General features: G+C 51.1%; 2 protein-coding genes across 2 annotated transcripts; both read right to left on the bottom strand.

Annotated features, from left to right (window-relative positions):
- Positions 1-4166: 4166 nt before the first annotated feature.
- On the bottom strand, positions 4167-10309 carry MCIDAS (multiciliate differentiation and DNA synthesis associated cell cycle protein; the record flags this gene model as incomplete). The annotated part of the gene is made up of 7 exons (XM_080696078.1): positions 4167-4607; positions 4823-4933; positions 5197-5411; positions 5877-5949; positions 9742-9833; positions 10012-10108; positions 10193-10309. 7 exons carry the CDS (start codon positions 10307-10309, stop codon positions 4167-4169), a joined length of 1146 nt encoding a protein of 381 aa, XP_080552204.1.
- Positions 10310-15036: 4727 nt separating this feature from the next.
- On the bottom strand, positions 15037-17143 carry CCNO (cyclin O; the record flags this gene model as incomplete). Its single annotated transcript, XM_080710818.1, has 3 exons — positions 15037-15522; positions 16010-16195; positions 16784-17143. 3 exons carry the CDS (start codon positions 17141-17143, stop codon positions 15037-15039), a joined length of 1032 nt encoding a protein of 343 aa, XP_080566944.1.
- Positions 17144-17347: the final 204 nt, after the last annotated feature.

Raw genomic sequence — 17347 nt, forward strand, 5'->3', positions numbered from 1 at the left:
TATTTTTCATTTGAGAAAGTTCCAGAAAATCGCTAGAAATAAGGATATTATTTTTGCTCTCCAGATAACGCATGTAAACACATTTGTTATCTAATTCATGCCTATATTTTTAGTTCCTGGGCAATATTCATGGAGTCGAAAGGAAGATACAACAAAAGAGGAAGTCAAAGAGACTCCAGGTGTAAGTAGAATTAAACACACTACTGCTGGCTTTGAATGTAGAGGCCCACATGTAAGGACCGGAGAAACATGTCGAGGAGCAAAGACAAGTTCTTGGCTCATACAAGCAAGGTGATAAAGACCTCAGTCCTACAGCTGAAAGAAACTGGATTCCGCCAACCGAGTGGGCTTGGAAATGGAGTGTTTCCAGAGCTGCCTCCTAAGAGCCCAGCCAACACCTTGAAGTCCAGGAAACAAGCAAAGTAGAGAAACCAGCAGAGCCTATCTAGACTTTTGACATATGAGACAATAAAATTTATGTATTAAGTCACTATGTTAATTTGTTATAGAATCAATAGAAAGCTAATATGATCAGATAGTATTGTGTCAAACATTCGATACACACCACCTTATAACTTTCATTATCCTAGTTTCAAAGTTGAAGGATAAGGCCTCCTCACAGATCCAAGTCTCCCAACTAGCCCATCCCAACCATGCCAGGGTAGGAATCCAACCCTTCCCATGGGACTCTAGAACCCTTGACCATTGCTACGTGGTGACTGATTATTGCTATTCAATAACCATATTTATGAAGAATCCAACTTTTATTAAACACACACACACATACACACACAAAGATACTTATGTACATACATCCATAAAACTTTTCTAAATGAAACTTTTACAACAGATAATCCTTAAAAATAAAAGATAATTTTCCAAAAGAGAATCTTAGTATACAAAGATACAACCAGGAATTATTTACTTATTGTTACTTTGTTATAGTTTTGTTCATCTAAAGTAGTTTAAAATGAGTATGTATTACCTGAACAAAATATTTCCATTTCTTAATTAAAAGATGAAGATGGAAACTTGCAGAGGAGACTCTAATTAGGACACCTACTCTTTCCTTCATTTCACTGCCAGAGGCTCCCACAGTTGAAGAGTCTCATCACATATTCAGACCTCCAACCCCATGTTGCATCATGCCCTGAGCACTTTCTTCCCTCTTGGTCTCCCAAGTCCCCAAAAGAAGCCCGGGACCTTGACCTGCCAGCTGGGACGGGCCAAGCTCTGGTTCGGGTCTGGGGGAAGCATTCTTCCTGTCTTCCCCCTTTGTGCCTCCCTACATGCTGGTATGCATTATTCGTTGAATGATGCAAAAGTTTTCCCCAGCCCTTTTTCTCTTGTCTACCTTCCATAATGGCTGGAAAAGTGAAAAACGATTTCCAAAATCCTCAAAGGAGGAGGTAAATATGTGGGAGCAAACTAGTGCCTTTCTGGGAAAGCATTTTTTGCTTCTTAAGAAAGGTGACAAGCATAGTCTGTGAAGCCAAGTGTGGTGGCACACTCCTGTAACTTCAGTGTTTAGGAGGCTAAGACATGAAGTTTGCAGGTTTAGAGACCAGAGTCTTAGTGAGACTTTTAGCAATCCAGTGAGATCCTGTTTCAAAACAAAACAAAACAAAAACAAAGGCTGGGGGTATAGTTCAGAGATAGAACTAGGTTCAATTTTCTGGGTTCAATCCCCAGGAAACACACACACACACACACACACACCAGCAGCTAAATCAAATATTAGCAAACCATCCCCCATTCATACATCGAAGTTCTAGTTCCCAATGAGATAGTATTTGAAGCACTTGGAGGTGGGGCCTTTGGGGATTAATTGGGTTGAGAGAAAGTCTTAGGATGGAGCCTCCATCATGATGGAATGAATTAGTGCCCTCACAAGAAAAGGCCAGAACTCAATCTCTAATCTCTCTCCTCCTTCTCCTTCTTCTTTTTCCTTCCTTCTTTTTTCTTCTCTTCCTCCTTCTTTTCTTCTTCCCTTTCTCCTCTTCTTTCTCTCCCCCTTACCAGAACTACTCAATAGATCTCCCTCCCTCTTCCTATCCCTCCCTCCCTTCTTTCTCTCCTCTCCTGTCCAGCCATGAGTATCCAGCAAGAAGGTGGCCATCACAATACAGAAGAGTAATCAGCCTGCACAGTAAACTTGCACTTTCAGTTTCAGAACTATGAGAATTCTCTGTCATTTAAGCCACCTGTTTATTTTGTTATAGCAGCCCACGCTGACTAGGACATTGTCCTTACTCTTCATAGGACTTACATAATCACTTAGTATTTTTCTCTTTTCAGAAGAAAATATGTGTTTTGTCCTTTCACTGTTTTTTTATTTATTTACTGAGATTTTTCAGTAACATTTAATAAATATGTGTTACATGAATGAGTGAATCTAACTTTTTTTTAACTCTACTAATGTAAAGTTGGTCCTTTGTGACATTAGTTCATAAGATAGCTTTCTCTCCCCAGAAATGGAAAAGACTGAAGTAGAGTTGCTGATAGTTAACATGTCAATCATAGGACTATAAAATCAAAGGCAATTATAAGTACTTATTTTTCAAGTCCAGGCATAAGTTGTACAGAAAACAATTGCTATAAATATTTTTGAACTTTTTGGTCATGAAAGGTAATTCATGATGAGAATACTAACTGAGGAGTGAGAGGGAAGGCTTTTGACAAGCCCATTGCTTTTCAGGACAGGTTAAAGGAGTTTCATTTATTTGTTTTGTTTTCTTTTTTTCTGGTCCTGGACTGTGGCAACTTTATATTTGAGTAGATAACAAAAAATTTGAGCCATCTACTGTTATGTTTTTAGTCCATTTGTTAGACAAAATATGAGGAAATGTGGTCTATTTTGTCACTTTTTTTCGGTTTCTAAATGGCTACTTAAATACAGATAACAGTACACATGGCAAACTGGAGGAGCAGGTCCTGCCACCCTGCCCAGCTCACCTGTTACCTGATCTGTCCACTCACAGGGCAGAACCAGCAATGCAGTGTGTGGCACCGCTGGAAATGTGTCCAAGCTCTGCTCTCAGATGCAAGAAGGAGCCCGCCTGTGAAAAACTGTGGAGGACAGGGAGAGAGCACTGCAGAACATGTGCCATTCATGTTAAGTCCAGGGTAGAGTGCAAAAGGGAACCCCAGACAAAGGAAATACAAGAAAAGCCAAAGCGAGGGCACCATATAACATGCAAGCTTTTCTTAAAGGATGAAGTCAAGTAATGTAAAACAAGATGTGCACTCCAGTTTTATCTGTGGAATTCAAATTGTTTACTTTTACCAAGATTTCCATAGTTGGTTTCTTTTTCTGTGTGTGTGTGTGTGTGTGTGTGTGTGTGTGTGTGTGTATGCTCACACATGTGCGCACACACTGGGAATTTAACTCAGGAGTGTTCTACTTCTGAGATACACTCTCAGCCCTATTTTTTATTCTTTAATTGGAAGCAGGGTCTCACTACGTTTTGGAGGGCCTCGCTAAATTGCTGAGCCTGGCTTTGAACCCTTGATCCTCCCAACTCAACCTTCCAAGTACTGGAATTTGGCAACCGGTTAGGTTACCTCTTTTGTTTGTTTGTTTGTTTGTTTGTTTGTTTGTTTCTGGAAGCTGAAATAAAAGTTTTTAATAGTAACAAAATTATGTACCTTTCCAGGACTGAGGGAAGTTGTGATGTAGTGAAACATTCACCCAGAGACCAGGCTTCTGGAACTAGAATCCTGGAATACTAGTGATTGGAAGCTCCCAATATTGTTTCCTGGAATAGAAAATTGCTTAACTTCTTGGAGTCTCCCTTTTCCTTCTTACAAACCAGGGAATTATATATTTTTAAAAATATCTACCTGCGTTCTAAATCCCTTCCTGCTCTCCATAATTCAAAGCTATAAATACTTTATAAAATTGACTGACATTTGAGTATAATATACACACATTATATTTCACTGTGAAGTTGGGTATTATACAGTGTTTCATAGCAGAACTTTACTTTGCACCAATATCAAGACGTTTTTGTTCCAGGGGAAAAAAAAAAAGTCTGCGTGTATCACTTGCTTGGAGAGTGAGCTCTGAAAGGCCAGAGCTGGGGGACAGTGCTAGCTACTCCCACTCGGCCTCCAGGTGCTTCATTTGGTTTGCAGGGCAGTGTTTTAGGGGATCACATCCCGGCTCAACTGGGGACCCAGCGAAACTTGTAGCCCCCATTGGCTGTCCGGATGGTGAAGGCATTGCCCTGGGGGAAGGCGAGGGTGCGGATGGTGCTGTGGCTGCGGATGGGGGTGCTGAAGGAGCCGCCCTCCTCCAGCTCGCTGTGGCTCAGGTTTAGCGCGCTCCGGCTGCAGTCAGTGCGCAGTCCCCGGAAGGCGCCGTGCAGGTTCCCCGGCCTGTGGTCCTCGCTCCTGGGCTGGGGCTGCAGCCGGGCCCGCTTGGGATCTCGGCTCTGTAGGGCTTCGTCGCAGCGCCGGGAAATCTCCCTCAGGACGGTGTCCACTTCGGCGCAATCCTGACCCGCCGCGCTGAACAGCTCCTCCAGGCTCCTTTTAGCTGTGGCCTTAAACAGGAAGGGCTCGGCCGCAGCCCCACAATCTTGGGACTGAGTGATCATCAGCTTCTACGAAAGATGGGGACGAGCGCCGCCCTGGGACCAGCCGGGCTCGCCAGGTGCGAGAGCGCAAAAGGAGACCCAGGTGTGCCACGCACCGCGCGCCCAGCGTTCCCCCCACGTATTTCCTAGGCCCCGTCCAGTCCCACGCAGCGAGCAAGGTCGGGGTGCACTGGAACAGTTTCGCTGTCCCTCTGTGTCCCACACCCCTGCGCCTTACTTACATCCAGCACCGACGCCAGGTGCCTGGTCCGGCTGGCGAGCTCTCTCAGCTGCCCGTTCCGCTCCTTGAGCGAGGCGATCTCCTCCTGTTTCTGGGTCAGCGTCACGTGAAGCTACAGGAGGAGACCCACATATTCAGGCAGAGGCCACCGTGCTCGGTCTTGTCCGCAGGGATTAAACTCAGATCTTGGTCTTTCATCCGGAACTGAGCACCCAAGGACATTTTACACGCCTGCAAATAATCGACTTATTTGACTCCCCCCCCCCCCGCCCCTTGCCGGTCCATTGGTCAGACGTCCACTGGGGCTCATCCCAGTACTGGCAACCCTAGCCCCACCCGGCCCAGGATTCCTGGCTGCCAGCCCGGGTTTCCTACTTGGTTATTCTCCACGAGAGCGTTCCCCAGTGCCCTCTGGTTCTGGTCCGCCACCTCCTTCCAATACTGCTCTGGCTGCACGTCAGGAGGGTGTAGCGGCAACTGCAGGGCCTGGGGGTCCAGCGGCGGGGAGAGGCAGGGCCCGAAAGGCGACTCACAGGGAGAGAAGGGGAAGTCACTGCCGGCCAGGGCAGGTGACATCAAAGAGGACGAGTCTGGGAAAGAGCAAGAGCTGGATTTGTTGCCTTGGTCTTGTGCTCAACTGGCGAGTGGGCAAAATGCCAGCCAGGCGCAGGGTTTATGTGGAGACTTTGGGAAACCTTCCTCACTCAGAGCCTGTGATTGCTGGGCCCTTCCTGATACCCTGTAGTGATAGCAAGCCTCCGCATACAGAGTCTGGACCTGGAAGTCAGGGAAGGCCTTTGCCCCTCTGCCCCCAATCAAACCACCACATAGGGATCGCTCTCCCAGAACCAATACCAATTCATTGAGGGATTTGACTACTCCAGTGGAAACAGGGAGTATCCTGGACAGGGAAGAGCCTGATCCTTTGGTGAGATGCTGGTCGGTGACTCACAGATGATTGTTTACTACCTTCATGACCACAAAATCTAGTTATAGTCCAATTTGGGAGTGAGGACACCCATGCTATTATTTAACCGGAAAGAGACTTTACTTGCCTGCAATGAGTTCATCCACTGTGTCTCTGAAGTTCTGCAGATCAAAGTCCAATTCCGTTTGCAAGGAATGGTCCTAAAATAAACCAGGGGTATAAACTGGTCAAGGTGGAGTCTGACCCTTCCAGAACAATTCCTAGATGAACAGATACTTTCCGCACCCCGACATGCAACTTTTGTTTGCAGCCAAATCATGTACCTGAAAAACCAAGCCCCGTGGGGTCATGGAATCCAGCAGGCTTGCGCTGGACTGGTGGGGAGCCAGATCAGCGGAAGGAAAACCATCCTGGGGTTCCTGCACCTCAGCTCAGCAGTCCTCCCACAGATACAGATGTGCAGGTGCAGGAGCTCAGCGCTCAGCCCTGGACAGCAGGCCTCGTTGGCAGACTTCTGCCAACCAGCAGCCTTGGTGCGCTTCTTCGTGCACCAGAGAAACCTTGACTTCAACTTACCCTACCTAGTCAAGAAGCCGCTGCTCTAGGAGCAGAGAGCTTTAAAAGTGGAGAGTGAACCCGGGGTCTTTCCTCCCAAGACCTGATAGTGTGCATCCAAAAAGGTGGAGACGGGTGGGCTGTGATTGAGGGGCACGGTGGAAACGCCTCTGTTCAGTACCAACAGGCGGCCAGGGCTCTATTGCTCTTTCCAGTTTTTCGTGGAGTTGGAGCTGACATACAGTCAGATGCACCTCCAACTTCCTGAACAGGCCACTTTCCCAGCCTCCTGCCAGGTAACTGATGTGTGAGGGGGAAGGAGACTTATAAGGCCAGAGGCTGGGAACCTTCTCACTCCCTTAACTCATGGATATTTCAAGATGGCAGCACTGTGTGTATGTGTATGTATGTATGTGCATATGAATATATTCTCAGTTAATTCTCACAGTGTAGAAAGCAGGCAAGGCCCAGGAAGCTTCCACTTCCACTGAGGAAGAATCTGAAGCTCAAAGTTACCCAGAATCACCCAACTCCTGCCCTGCAATGCTAGTGCCGATTTCAGTTCTCTTTCCCCTATTGTCTTTTTTTTTCCCCCTCCAAGAATGTCTGGCTTCCACTGAAGATGGCACTAGGAAGGGGAGAAACATCTCAAGGGCCATGACAGGAAGGGATCCATCCAATACAAGAAACATCTGTTCTGCAGCTCCCACTACTGATTCATATCTCTGGGTTAATCATACAGTTCTCCCCAAAAGCCCTTCTTTACTAGTCACATATTTGGGGGAAGAGGAACTTATTCGGACCCTAACTTCAAACTGCCAGTTTCCTTCAGGGAAGAAAAATTCAAGTCCAGAGTCCTTAGCACCAGTTGGACACTGATGCTATAAAGGACAAGGACTCGGGGCCCTAGACAGTACCCTGGTATAAGAAATTGGAAAGGATATTTACTCATAGGGGATTGAAAGGTCTCCCTTGCTGTAGGGACTTAAGGAAAGCCTTACCTTGAGTAGACTGGAGGCCAATTCAAGGACTCAGGCCCAGAAGAGGCTTCCCCCTAGGCCATCCAGGTTTTGACAACTCTAAAGCCTCCCTCTCTCTGTCTACCATCCCCAGGAGGAAGGGGCTGGGATTTGAGCATGTACTGGCCAGGGGTTTGCTAGGATGCGCTCTCCCTCTATACCAGCTGTCTTTCCCAGCATAAATCCTGAATCTTCTGTTCCATGAAATGACCTCTGTCCTTTTTTGAATCCACAAATCCTACTTCCTCAATTTGATAGAGCATTTATCAACTACAAGAAAAAATAGTAACAGAATATGATGCCAATTTATTTTAAGTTGTGTGTGTGTGTTTCCACCCTCAGCCCTGTTTTGCTTGGAAACAAGGTCTCCCTACATTGCTGAGAGCCTCACTAAGTTACTGAGGCTGGTTTAGGAACTAGGATTCTCCTGTCTCAGCCCCTGTGGCACATGATATCAAATTTAAATGTTGCATACATATGCAAAAATTCAGCAAGAGTCCGCTTGGATTTTGTTACTTGCAAAAATAAACATGTTGAGCCGGTGTGGTAGTGCAAAATGTAATCCCTGTACTCGGGAGGCGAGCCTCAGCTACTTAGTGAGGCCCTGCACAACTTAGTGAGACCTTGTTTCAATAATAAAAAATAGGGCTTGGGTGTAGCTTGGAGGTAGAGTGACCCTGAGTTCAATCCTAGTACTGCAAATATAAATTGATTAATTAATAAAACATGTTGTGGGGAAGCAGGTGGAAACACAGAAAATGCTGTGCGCATGTATACACTTGTCACTCTGAGCCTTACCATGATGCATAATTGCAATGCACCCATTTTTAAAAATGCGAATTTTAAATAAAAAGACAGATACACAAGAGAGCAATGAAAAACAAAATGCTGGTGTATAGGGGAGAGACTTGGGCCTCTGAGTCAGGTGAAGAATTCTCAGGCTTGTCTTCTTATTTGGGCATCCAGATCTAAAAGAAATAATAAAAAAAAAAAGACTCTCCAGAGTAATACCCACTCCGTGTGTGTGTGTGTGTGTGTGTGTGTGTGTGTGTGTGTGTGTGTTTTCGCTGGGGATTGAACCTAGGGGGCATTCTCTCTCTAAGCTATACCCCTCGACCTTATTTTATTTTTTGCTTTTGAAATAGGGTCTCACTAAATTGCTAAAGGCCTCACTAAGTTGTTGGGGCTGGCCTCAAACCTGGAATCCTCGTGTCTCCACCTCCCAAGTACTGGAATTCCAGACATACACCACCCCAGCCTGGCCCACTCCCACCTCTTGCCTTAACAATCTCTCCTCTCAGGGCCACCTACCCTGAGTCCCCTGATCTCTTGCTCAAGGTCCTCAGAGACCCTTGGTGGAGGTCTGAGAAGCTCACTCCATCACCACCTCCAGCTGTAGGAGGTGGTCACATCTAGAGAGTTCTGTACTGAATCTGTCCTCTGGGAGTTTGTGGCCCCAGCACCTGTTATCAGGAAGCCGGGACTGGAGGTCTTCCATGGGTTGCATCTGGCTAAGTCTTCTGGCTTCTGAGGTCTTCATGCCCCACCAATGAGCCAGACTTCCAGCCTCAGACCCCAGTGCCAAGAGGCTTCATGGTCTACCTGGGACATGTAGGTCTTGGCAAGTGGTGGAAATCAAGGAACGGGTTTTGGGGAAAGGAAAATCAAATGCCTCTTTGCCTCATAATAGCAAGTGACTACACCTTTTGAAGGAGAAGAGGGCTTGTTTAAAGTGCCCATCTGCTGAAGAACGTCCCTGAAGAGAGGAATAGTTTCTGTCAGATTTCTTCCTTGGCCTTCTCCCTGCTTCTCCCAAACACAAACGTTCTCTTTTCTAGACTTTACCTAGGAGTTATCCATCGACTTCTGCTCTTCTTAAATACCCATGGAATGGAAATGGTCAGGAAAGGGGTGTTGAGAAGCCAGGTCCTGTATCTTGTGTGCGGGTGCCCAGCGAACAACTTTGCTGGCACCCACCCACCTGGTGCCTCAGGGTGCAATCTCCACACTGCCTTGACACAGCTCTAATGGCAGAGGAGCTCTCCAGGTGAGCCCCACTGTAAAAACTGCTCGAAACAAACCAGGCATGATGGCGCACTCCCTGTAACCCAGGACTTGGGAGGCTGAGACAGGAGGCTCATAAGTTCGCAGCCAGCCTCAGCAACTTGAAACTTAGACCCTATTTCAAAATAAAAACTAAAGTAGGGGGGAGGGTGTCAGAACAGTCTCGGAAAAGCAGCCCAGAAAGGAGGAGAAAGCTCGGATCTGGAAGGCTCAGGTTCTCGCGCGCGGCCTCTCCCCACCAGCTGAATGTGCCTGTGCTCTTCCCAGAGACCAACCTTTGCGGAAATAAACCCATCACTCCTAAGTGGGATTTGTGTTACCAGAGGCCGCTAGGCTCCTAGAGAAGGGAAGTACCTGCGAGGCGGCCGGGTCACCTTTAGGCGGCGCGTCGGACCCGAGCAGCGAGGAGCAGTCTGCGAGGTCCTGCAGGTCAATGGTGGTGAGGGCTGCGCGGGGAGACCAGGAGACACGCACAGGGCGAACCCTGAGGACCCCGAGTCTCTCCGCCAGGCTCTCGGCTGGGATCCCCGCCAGGACGTCAGAGCACCCGGGAGAGGAGCCCGGGCCGCGCGCCGCCCCGCCGGCCCAGGGACCCGCGGGCGGCGCAGGTGCCTCGAGGCTCACCTGGCAGCGCCGCGGGCTCCGCGTCGGGGGGATCCTGGTACACCGGCACCGGGCTGCCGCGGCCGCGTCCCGAAAAGCACTTCCGCGGAGGGATGAACTAGCCGGGCACAGAAACAGTGGTTGCGGATCAGCCCTCCAGGCACGGCGCTCGCAGACCCCGCCGGCCCGGCCAGCCGCCCACCTTCCTCTCGGGCTTGCCGGGCTTGCGGAGGGGCCGGCCCGGCAGCTCCAGCATCCTGTTGGGGCAGATGCTGTCGAAGGCCCGGCGTCCCGCCGCGCCGCCCTCGCACGCCTGCATCCCGTCCCCGGCAGGTGGCGGCCCCGCTGGGATGGCGACCCGCACCCGGCGCTGCCCGAGCCCGCGGCTCCCAAGTCCGCCCGAGGTCGGGCAGGCGCGTGGCGGGGAGCCGGAGAGGGAGGGCGGGAGGGCGGCAGGGAGGGAGGGAGGGAGGGAGGGAGGGAGGGAGGCTCGCGCCGGAGCGCCGGAGGTGGCGCCTTCAGCCCCTGACAGTCTGCGCGCGGGCGGGGGCGTTAACCCCACCTGGCAACCCGGCCTCCCTCGGGAGCCGCGAGCGCGGGGCCCGGGCCCGCCAGCGCCCTTTCCGCCAGTGTTGGCGCCGCCGCCTCCGGGCTGCGCCAGGCGGAGGGAGGGGTCCCCGCCGCGGCCCCCGCGCGCGGGCTACGCCTTCCAACTTATAAACGGGGGTGGGAGGAGGGAGTGAGCGATTCTTATTTCCTTTTCTTCCCATTCCAGCCACGAAGCCCCAAATAAACGTGGAGAGACACTCGCCGAAGCCGACTGCAGCATTTGCCCTGCCCGGCAGGATTTCATGGGGATATAGAATTCAGGCAGGGACCCCCTGAGACAGCCCCCAGGTTACAGAAACCTCTTTCCCCAAACCCGGGCAGCATTCGGGTCTCACCCACAGACTCACTTGGTCTCTTGGCCAGATGTCAAGAGTGGGTCGTTCAAAACCTCCTGCAATCGCCTCCCCTAGTGACTTCAACTGCGCATCCTAGCCACAGTCTCAGCTCTCCTTCCCAAGCAGGAGTCCTCTCTCAGAAAAAGGCATCTTCCGGCCTGTGTCTCAAGTATCTCCCAGGAAGGGGGTCTCCCAGAAAGAAGCACCCTTGAGTGAGGGACCCCCTCTCAGAGACTCTCAGATGCATCTGATTCCAACAGTCATCTGAAATCCGAATTTCTATGTACCCTCCCACTGGGCAAACACTTTGTTTTCAACTTACACTTACAGAACGTTTTAGACTGTTCTGATCCTCTTTTATTTGTACCCATTATCTGGATGAAGAAACAGGAGGGGTGGTGGATTGCCAGTGGTTTGTCTGGAATATACATGGAGGCCCTCTTACTCATCTATAAGAACTGAGTTGAGGTGCGGTGAGATTAGCTACTAGAGCTGGTTGCCAGAGGGGAAGAACTCTGGCTTTGGGTCCAGTGCACAAGGATCAGATCTCCGTCAGATCTGAGCCCCAGGTCTTTGGTGGAAAAACAGTAGCACCAGGCTCAATAGAGTTTCTGTGAAGATGAATGGGATTATTTACGTAAAGTGACCGGTGCTCTGTAGGGATAACTTACATATCTATAGTGTGTGTGCGCAGGAGGTGCTGGGAATTGAACCCAGGGGTACTCTACCACTAAGCTACACCCCAGCCATATTTATTTTGAGACAAGGTCTCATTAAGTTGCCCAGGCACTGGACTTAAAATCCTGCTCCAGCCTTCCAAGTACTGGGATCATAGACAATTAGCACCATAGACAATTAGCACACACACACACACACACACACACACACACACACACGTGTGTGTGTGTGTGTGTGTGTGTGTGTGTGTGTGTGTTACTGAAGAGTCAACCCAGGGGCATTCTACTTCTGGCTATACCCCAGCCCTACTTTATTTTTTGTTTTGAAATAGAGTTTCACTGAGTTGCTGAGGTCCTTGCTAAATTGCTGAGGCTGTTCTTGAACCTGTGATCCTCCTGTTTTAGCCTCCCAAGTACTGGGATTACAGGTCTGTGCCGCCAGTCCTAGTCTGACTTTTTTTTTTTTTTTTAAAGCAGCCTTCTCTTCAAACTTCCAGTTTTCCTGGATACAGTCCAGGGGCCTTCTACCTGTTCCCCTGGTTCCTGAGTAGCTCAGCCATACACCAGTTCTTCTCCGCCCCATCATTACCTACTGCCAATAGTCTGTAAAATAGGTAGAGGAGCTCTAGCTGAGTTTTGGAGAGAGCTCTTCACATGGAGACCATGATACATTTTTCAGGGCAGGGCCACTTTTCAAATCAATGATTTCCAAACTGGAGTAGAAAACACAGACAGTATATAATAGTTTATCTGTGGCAACAGTAACTGAAATAGTATAATTATATGACTTCAAGTTTGGATGATTAGGGAACTAATCACTAAGTTCCTCGAGAAATTAGCACCAGGAAAGACAGGGATAAGGGTTTGGGGGGATTTAGCTGAATGACAGAGTAGATAAGGGTGAATACAACTTCCAAAGTCACTCTCAGAGAAGGACCAGCTCCCACCTCCTTTCAGCTGGGCTGAGGGCCCCACAGAGCTTGGGACTTGGGACTTCTTCCTCTTCCTTTTTCACCATCCCAAAACAGTGGTGAACAAGACAGAACACTTTCCTCTCCCTGAGTCAAGGAGGAGAAGAGTGCCTGGAGAGTTTACATTATAACATATCCGGAAAGCAGGGCCCCAAGGAGCTCAGGGTAAGCCCCCTGGGCTCTGCAGAGCACTGGAAGTGCAGGTGGAGAGAAGTGTGAAGAAAGTCCTCCAAATTTGCTTTGCCTTGGCTTTTTATTTTTATTGTCTTGGCCTTTTATTTGTCATACATTTAAATTTATTCTAAATACAATGGCACATAACTGGGATCCTTCCCCCCAAAAAAACGATTTCTTTTTATTAAAAGAATTTTTCAACCATACAGAAGCTTTGAAAAAAACCAACAGTACAATGAGCCATATATTCACCCTCAAACAACATTTCCCCTCATTTGCTTTGTGTGTGCGTGGGGGGGGGTACTGGGGATAGATTGTGTGGTACTATAACTTGGATGGATCCAAGCTACACTCCCAGCCCTATTTTTTATTTTTCATTTTGAAACAGGGTCTCACTGAGTTGCAAAGGACTTCACCAAGTCGCAGAGGCTGTTTGCAAACCGTGATCTTCTGGTCTCAGCCTCCCAAATGCTGGGATTACAAGCCTGAGCCACCACGCCCGGCTTCATTTGCTTTATTTCTTTGCTCCAGGTTTTTTCTGCATTAGTCCTCTCACCATTTTGTAGCTTCCCATCTTGGGGGCTTTCTATGTGCCAAGAAGAAGGAAGTGAGCTCAACTGGGCTTAGAGCTATATGAAGCATCTCAGTAGTACCATACCTCAACCTTGTCAAATAGGTTGTTCCTTTTTTTTTTTTTTTTTTTTTTTTTTTTGTACAGGGCATAAAATCCAGTGGCATTCTACCTCTGAGCTGCACTCCCAGCAGGTCTCACCAAGTTGCAGAGGGCCTCACAAGTTGCTGAGGCTAGCCCCCCAACCTGCAATCCTCCTATCTCAGCCTCCCAAGTACTGGCATTACAAGTGTGAGCCACCACGCCCAGCTTTGTTGTTCCTGTTTTTACAGATGAGATGTGGGCATAGACTTCCTCAGGTCACTCAGCAGCTTGGCTCCGGAGCCTATTTGTTGAATCACAACTTTCTGCTGTCTTGTATTTAAGCTTAATCCTAAACTTCACAACAACCTTGCTGTCAGTAGTAGAACTCAGAGAGGTTGGTTAAGGAATCTGCTGCAGGTGGTGGAGATTCAGGACCTAGAACAGATTCATAACAGTGAGAATAAAGACAGTGTGATAAGTGTAGATCTGCAGAAGCCCAGGGAGCTTCTGTGTCATTTCCCAGCCCAGTTACCCTGTCTGTAAAATGAGTCTTAAGGCAGGACTGGAAGCAAGGGATGCCCTGGCTCTCCAAACGGATCCCCCACAGTCCCTGACGAATGGAAACCACTGTGCAAAAGACATATGAGGAAACTACTCAGTGGGAGAGTGTTTGAAGTCTTCCAGCAGCTTATAAATGGGAGAAGTTTAGCAGTATGGCTAAGGGTAGGACTCTGGACTAAGATCACCTTACTTCAAATCCTGTGCGCCAGCACTGTCCTTTGAAAAATGGAATAACGGACTGCTTCATAGAACTGTCAGAGGATCAAAATAATGAATGCTGAACACTACCTGGCACATCATAAACACTCGATAGAACCTTTATTACCATCATGCCACTTACCCTGATCTCACGTGTAGTGAGGCGAACAATTAAACCACGCGACTGCGGAGGAAGTGGGCTCAACGTGCAATGGCCCTGACACCCGGCAAAGCTTTCCTTTCCAATATTTGCCTGTTGCACGCAGGATTCCCTATATTGGAGTATTTCTTGCTTTGCCCTCTACTAGTGTGCCAGCAGGGTCTCCAAAGCTTCCCTGCTTCGTGTCAACTGCCTTAGCAATGCAGCCAGTGGCCCCCCTGGACAGCATGGACTGCTGCACCCCTCCCACACCCTTTGGACCACTGGGGCTGCACTCAGCCCCATGACAGGAATTTTCACGAGACTCAAGAAGAAAAGTGACCCTGAGTCCTCTTATCACTAGAACTGTGGCATTTAGAACCTCGCCAGGTAGTTCTCACAGAGATGCTAACTACAAAGTAAAACCCTGGGAGGTTTCCCTGGATCCCTCCCCCACTCCGGGGAATGACTTCTTTCCCAGGACAGACACTGCAATGGCCGCATTCAGACAACAACAAACAAGGGCTGTTTATTGAGGAAAAGACAGCTCTCTCGTGTGAGCAGAGAAAAATAAATAAACTACTCGATTCTGCTGTGTACACTATTTACAGCCCGCAGGACGGCAAGCAGGGGTCCTGAGCCTTTTCTTTGGACAAATACTGCACTCGTCTTAGGCAACCGGGAAGGTCCAGCCTCTGGGGCGAGGGAATAGGAGCCCGAGTCTGTTTTATTTCGAGCTCAGGGACAGGTTGCACTTCTCGCAGATCTGGAGGGGCAGCACTTGAGTCAGGGAGGTGCTGTTTATGGCCACCAGTAGCTGCAGCTTGCCCAGGCAGTCCTGCAGCGCCGCCTCGGGGTGTTCACCCAGGCGCAGGTCCACGGGGCGTGGGAGCCTCAGCATGCGGTCGGCCAGCGCCAGGGAGCAGATGGCCAGCAGGGAGGGGGTGTAGCTGGTGAAGGCGTAGTCGGCCAGGCTCAGCTCAGCCACCCCCCGCGCCAGGGCCTGCGCTTCCAGGGCCTCGGAGACCTCAGCCTGTCGGGCCTCCACCCGCGCATGGGTGAAATGCTCCAGGAAGAAGCTGAGGGTGGGTGCGCCCAGGCGGAACTGCAGCTTGTGCAGTACAATGCACTCGAGGTTGCAGAGCTGCTGCCGGGAGAAGGCGCCGCAGCACAGGGCTAGGAGCTGTTTCACGCGCGGTGGGTGCACCTCCACCTGCAACAGAGGGCGCACTTAGCTCAGGCCTAGGCTTGGAGACCCGAAGTCCGCCTCAGCCTGAAACCTAGGCGAAAACCGGGCCTCCGCCTTGTCCCTTCCAGAGACACATCTGGGGCTTCCCCTGTTCACCACGCCCACTTAAATCACCTACGGTGTTCTTCCGGCGTAGCTTTTCTAACTACTGTCAGACTAAAAACCAAGTTTGGGGAATTTTGCAGTGTTTTTTCTTCTCAGGGACTAGAACACAGGCACCACGAAGCTTTTGAGGGCTGACTACAGACTGCTGGGCGGGGGTGAGCGGAAGGATTGTTAGTTTGCGGGAGAACTGTGTGTAAAATTACGCCTTGGGATGTACAGATCTGCAAGCGTGTGCAAAAATGACTTCAAGGAAACCCACACATGGAATCGTGCGGGCCAGGGCGCTGGGAGGCCAGAGGGCCGGGCGGTGGCCGCACCCCTCGCCCGCGCCGCCCCACACAGGTACCTGTTTGCAAGCTATGAGCAGAGAGGTGACTCCGAGCAGCTGGAAGCAGTCTGCAGCCACCGGCGTGGTGGCGAGGAAGCGGTCCAGAGTGTTCACAGTCAGGCACAGGGACTCGAAGGAGAGGCCGAATTGGCGGTGCACGGGGATCAGCCAGCTGAGCAGCTTACAGCGGGCCTCCGCGGTCACCTGCGGGAGGGAGGCGGGCTGAGCCCAGGGACCGAGGTGGGGCTGCGGAAAGGAGGGGCCAGGGAGACCCCGGGGACTTGTCCGGAGGAAGGCATGAAGGAGGAGGAATAGCTCAACGCAGTGGAGACTGGGAAACGCGCAGGCAGCGCGGCTCTCGGAAGGGCGCTGGCGGGTTGGAAGGCGGGATGCTGAGATTCGTGCCTGCGGTTTTGCTGATGAAGAAACAAACAGAATTGTTAAATAACGTGCTCGGAGTCGGTAGGAGTCGGGACTCGACCTAGAAACTAACTCCTCTGCACTCGGCGCCGCCCCCTTAGCTGCAAGACTTGGGGCAGGTCGCCTTCTCCATCTGTAAAGCCAGGCGGGTCGCCAGGCGCTCCAAGGGCGCTCGGGCTCCGCCTGGGGTTGGCCAGGGCGCCTCGGAGCACCGAAGGCGGGAAAGGAGAAAGCCTGGCAGAGGCAGGGGGCAGGGCAGAGGCGGGGGCAGAAGGAGAGAGCGGAGGCAGGGGGCAGAGGACAAGGGGCAGAGGACCGGGGGCAGGCGCAGGGGCAGGGGGCGGCGGCGGGGCGGCTCTACCCGCGCCTCACTTGTGGCTGCCGCGCCAGCGACTCCCGCGGGTGGAAGAGGTCCTCCTGCGCCCTGCGGAAGGCGTAGCAGCTCTGGCCGTAGTCGCGGAAGGTCTGCAGGTCCAGCGGCGCCAGAGGCTGGGCGGGGCAGGGCCGAGGGCTGCAGCGCGCGGCCGACGCGGCGGGGCTGTCTGCGCCGTCCGAGCCGGAGCTGGGGGACTCGAACAGGTCGCGGGCTCCCGAGTCTCCGTTCAGGGGCTGCAGCGGCCCCTTCCTCCGGAGGCGCGGGCGCCTGCTCTTCTTCACCGGGGCGCGGAGGTTCTGATCGTTGTCCCGCCGTCCTACCCCGGCAGCGGGGCTGATGGGGCAGGGGGTCACCATGCTGCAGCCAGGTCGGCCGCGACGGGCTGCAAACGTGCGCGCGGGAGGCGGCGCGGCGCTAAGTACCCACCTGCCCCTTCTCTGCACCACACCCCCCGGCCCTCACTGGCTGAGCCCAGCGGCACGGGAGCCGCGCTTCGGCTAAAGAGCCACTCCCCCGAGCCCGCCGGCCGCGCGTCTGGCCCGGGAGGAGGCGCCGTTCCC

Source organism: Muscardinus avellanarius (assembly GCF_963383645.1).
Source record: "Muscardinus avellanarius genome assembly, chromosome: 1".
Taxonomy (NCBI): Eukaryota; Metazoa; Chordata; class Mammalia; order Rodentia; family Gliridae; genus Muscardinus; species Muscardinus avellanarius.